We start from the raw sequence: 4,586 nt of genomic DNA, 5'->3' as shown, positions 1-4,586 counted from the left end.
TTTGGAATTTTGGATCCCAAGCATTGACGACCGATAGAAAATGGTGAACGGCATCTGGCTTTGCTAAAGTACCAGCTTTATATTTTAATCATAAACCTGATCCGTGGACAGGCAGCCAACCGGAGCATGCAATCGAGATGACCACGATATAGAGAAAGCAGAGAGGCAACATGATGTATAAAACTGTCCCGAACCACACCCTTTTCTTTACAACCACATCACCGAATCCACTGACTCTTCTTCGACTCAAAAGGATTGGATAAAAGTAAATTTACAAAGCTGAAATACAAAGCACCCGGCAGTTGCCAGCGCAAAATTTTTTCTGCTACGGAACCGCGGCAAAGCAGAGATCCATCCCGAGGGTCACTGGATACGCCACTGTGATGCAAGCTTGGGACAAAACCCATGGTCAGATCAGATTCTCCAATGCCCAAGGGACGTGTTTTTGAAACAACACCTATACGCGAACGGACGTCTACAGACGAACAGACGTCTCTTAACGAGTGATCTCATCCATGATTAGTGGATATGATTAGACAGTTAATTTTAGTTTCAAAGGACATGTCTTTTGAGAACAGTAGTGTCCCTTCGTGACACCCCTCCACTTGTATAAATATATTTCCGAGATCAATGAAAGCAACTGTTCTTCCACGTCTTGTTCATTTACATTCACCTCTAACAGGACGGACGGGCAAAACATGATGCAAGCGGGGTCAAGGACGGTAGAGGAACTATAACAACAACATCAACGAATTAAATAGGTCATACTCCGGGATCCACAACGGGTCACACCGCCTGGTAAATATGACATGTCGACTGAATTCTCTCTTTTCGACTGAAGGTTTTTCCCCCCTTTCCACCTGAGCATGCCGCAAGGAAATCATCCTGTGACCCTTTATGCTCCTTTCTCCCAAAGGGGGTATAAAACAACAACTTGATATTATTCAGCATTTCTTGGGTTTGTCTGCTGTTGCCTCTGCAAGGGCCTTGGACATATCTTTGCTGGATCTGTTGTATTTCATGTGGCTCTGAACCAGATGGCCAGCGGCCTGCGCAGAGATGAGGGACAGCTCCCCAGCTAGGACCGCACTGGCAACCACCGTGGCCAAGAGCCTCGCGTTGGACCCTGGAGATTCCCTGTTAGCACCTTTGACGCCAAGCAGGTCCAAGCAGGCAGACTGTGGGGCCAGTTGCGTGCCTCCACCAACTGTGCCAACCTGTGTTTGGGTTAGGACAACACCCCATCAGTTATAGCATAATGCATGGCCATAAGATGATGACACTAGCAAACAATCTTCTGCAAGTGTCTGGCATAGACCCATGCCATTCCAGATGCCATCTCAACAATAGCAAACAGAAAATTACAAGATTAAACGCTAATCAAACAGACATGGACTGCTATTGCCAGCGCCTGCTGATTATGAAAACAAGAATGAACAACTGCTACATATTTTTTATATACAAATCAGATCATGTAGGAATATAATAACTACTATAGGTAAGGCCATGATGGCAATGGCATAGACCCCATCCATTATTCTAAATATCATAACAGCATAGCTAGTCATCTAAACTGTACAATGATTTGATGATCAAATTCCTAGGTTCCATGTATATACTCAATGAAGGGATGCTTTAGCTCGAAGCAAATAGTGTTACCATGAGAGTACCACATGTTAAAACAAGGGCACTTTCTGTTATCTTATTGTAATTACTAATTAACTATTTTCAAGTGGGGCATGGTATATAATTGTTTCAATCAATCACTAGGTCTTAAAAAAACTCATGGATGCCAAATTATTAGGGATCATAAATTCCTCGAAGAGCAAGACATCATTAACATAGGAAGTTTCGAACCTCAATTGATGGCATAGTAACGGAGATGTGGAGATCTTTGCCATCATTTATAGCTTCTAACATCGTGATGCACTGGGAACTCTCCACGTTCTGTGCAGGGTCCTGACCAGTGGCAATGAAGATGGCTGTCACAATGTTACTTGCATGGGCATTGAAACCCCCAAGAGCTCCAGCAACAGCTGAACCAGCAAGGTTCTTGATCACGTTCAATTCTACGAGAGCCTGAACGTTTGTCTTGAGAACCTTTTTCACAACTTCTTCCTTGATTACTGCCTCACAAACCACCGACTTCCCACGGCCATCAATCCAGTTCACAGCAGCTGACTTCTTGTCAGAACAGAAGTTACCTATTTTGTTACAGATTATATTAGTTAAGAAAACACAAGGCATCAAAGATACATGGAAAGAGATAATTTTTCGGGTTCTAATAATGATTCCACCAAAAAAACAACAACAACATATCTTCTGTTCTTCCTATCTCTCTCATATCAATAATTAATTGTTATTTTACACTTTACTAGGCCACTTGGTTACTGCGATGTTGGAAATCAGCTCACTGCTATTACTTACGCTATGTACAAGATATGAGTTGACATTTGACATATCATTTAAAAACACTATACAGTAGAACACAGTGGTTCTCTTTTTTTTGTGTGTGTGTGAATTCTCCATAGAAGTACTAGTACTTCAAATGTTCATTGCGTATAGGTGGAAGAACCGGACAGAAAGGCACAACTGCATAAGTGAGAGCAACTGAAGTCAACATCAGCTACTGGGGTCATGCCTAGATTGTTCCCAGTCTATATGAGTTAGAAAAATGGCATTCACAAATAATAGTCCATCTAGGTTTGTTCCAAGTCAAACCCTTTTTTTTTTACCTTTGTACTATCAATATTTAAGATTCTTTATAGATTTCCAACATAAGATAAGCATACTAGACTGATTATGAACAATATTTTTCACCATAAACTATACTTATTTCATTTAAGATGTTGTATTTCATAGATATTCCTAATCATAGTGTCGTATTAGAGACCGTGTCAATGCCTGAATGGACTTATATTACCGAACAGATGAAGTATAATCGGTGAGAATTTTTCTACCTGGTTTCTGAATTTGAATGTGCTTCTCTCAAACAAAAACAATTAGATGCACAATAAAGCAGGTAAAAGTCGAAAATAGAATTTAAGAAATTATAACATGGGAAAACCTGATATGCTGATGACATCCATATCAGGGAAGTCAGCCTGGAGGTAGTCCAGCACGTTCTGTACACCTTTGGAGACCATGTTCATCCCCATGGCATCCCCTGTGCTGCAGCTGAACCTCATGTACAGGTTCCTCCCTGCAATCGCACACTTCACTCCCTGCAGCCTTCCAAATCTGCTCGATCTGCACAAATATTTCCCAAAACAGGTCAGTCACATGATCCCAGTCTAAATCCTCAAGTTCAAAAACAGGGCAACAGTACAGGCAATTTATGGGTTAAAAAATTGTCGGATGGCAACTGTTGCTTTGATCGGGATGGATGCACAGAGCCGTGTCGCCAAGCACAAGAGCCGCCCTAGCCTAATGGTAATCGTTGAGCGCGTGGAGCATGGGTCGAAAGCGAAAGGGACAATGTGACGTTGATTTGGAATCTAGCGTTCTTACCTGTTAAACACCACAGCCAGGGTGTCAAAGTTGGCTGGGTCCTCCAAGAAGGCCTTGAGCTCGGCGGCGCGGCGTGCAGACGGGAACCGGACGGCCGGGGCTCGCGTCATCCCGTCCTTGAGCACGACACTAGAGGCGCCACCGGACTCGGCAATGGCCTTGCATCCGCGGTTCGTGCTGGCGACGAGGCAGCCCTCGGTGGTGGCCATTGGTACGTAGAGGCGGCGGCCGTCGAGCAGGAGCGGGCCGGCGACGCCCACGGGAAGCTGGACGTACCCCACCGGCAGCTCGCAGCACTGGCCGAGGATGGACGCGTAGTCGAACCCGTCGAGTGGGAGCCCGTCCATGTCCCTCCCGGTGATCCGGCGCAGCGCCTCCCGCCTGATCCCGGCGGCCCGGCGGCAATCTCCCAGCCTAGTCTCCAGCACGTAGGACGGGATCTTCCCTGCGACAACCGCGGCCACGATCTCCTCGTCCTCCTCCGGCATTTTCTCGGGCGCGGCGGCGGGGCTCCCCAGCAGAGCGCACGGGGCCGCCGCCGCCCGCGCCTGCTTGTGGCGGGAGTCGATGATGTAGTCCTCCTCGTCGTCGCTGTTGGAGACGACGGACTGCACGAAGGCGATCCCGAAGAAGCTGAGGAGGTAGATGAGCGACGCCACGAGGCCGCAGATGGCGAAGATCTCGGCGAGGGAGACCACGTGGAGTGGCGTGGAGGAACGGATCTTCTCCCGCCACCGTCGCATCAGGTACACCAGAGACGCGGCGAACAGCGCCGAGAAGATGAGGTTCGTGTGCCGGATCGGCAGCGGCAGCGCGTCCCCCGCCTGCACACGCACCCGCTCCCCCTCGCCCCCGGTCGCCGGCTGGCGCCGCGGGGCGCTCCCGTGCGGCGGTGGAACCCTGCGGCGGACCTCCATGAGGCAGCGGCGGGCTTGCTCGTCGGCGCTCAACCGCGCGGCGGAGCGGAGGAGGAGGAGCAGAGCAGTGGCCGGGGGGGTTTGGGGATTTGATTTGGGAGGAGGGATCGATCTCGAGCCGGGCGCTCTCATATAGCTTCGCCGCCGCTACCCTGAGCT

General features: G+C 48.4%; 1 protein-coding gene across 1 annotated transcript; it reads right to left on the bottom strand.

Moving 5' to 3' along the window:
- Positions 1-566: 566 nt before the first annotated feature.
- On the bottom strand, positions 567-4,526 carry LOC136542097 (3-hydroxy-3-methylglutaryl-coenzyme A reductase 3-like). Its single transcript, XM_066534383.1, has 4 exons — positions 3,511-4,526; positions 3,068-3,249; positions 1,858-2,204; positions 567-1,217 (listed from the first exon to the last, which is right to left on the bottom strand). Exons 1-4 carry the CDS (start codon positions 4,425-4,427, stop codon positions 945-947), a joined length of 1,719 nt encoding a protein of 572 aa, XP_066390480.1. The 5' UTR covers positions 4,428-4,526; the 3' UTR covers positions 567-944.
- Between the last annotated feature and the right edge of the window lie 60 nt (positions 4,527-4,586).

The sequence above is a fragment of the Miscanthus floridulus genome, chromosome 3 (genome assembly GCF_019320115.1).
Source record: "Miscanthus floridulus cultivar M001 chromosome 3, ASM1932011v1, whole genome shotgun sequence".
In the NCBI taxonomy this organism is placed as follows: domain Eukaryota; kingdom Viridiplantae; phylum Streptophyta; class Magnoliopsida; order Poales; family Poaceae; genus Miscanthus; species Miscanthus floridulus.
This window is presented reverse-complemented; position numbering and strand designations above follow the sequence as displayed.

Bases quoted from the DNA above. Each gene is read 5' to 3' on its own strand.
- LOC136542097 (XM_066534383.1), bottom strand. From the start codon at position 4,427: ATGGAGGTCCGCCGCAGGGTTCCACCGCCGCACGGGAGCGCCCCGCGG. The intron at 3,250-3,510 runs GTAAGAACGCTA...ATATTTGTGCAG, and splicing joins CTGGCTGTGGTGTTTAACAG to ATCGAGCAGATTTGGAAGGC. The intron at 1,218-1,857 runs GTTCGAAACTTC...ACCCAAACACAG, and splicing joins TTACTATGCCATCAATTGAG to GTTGGCACAGTTGGTGGAGG.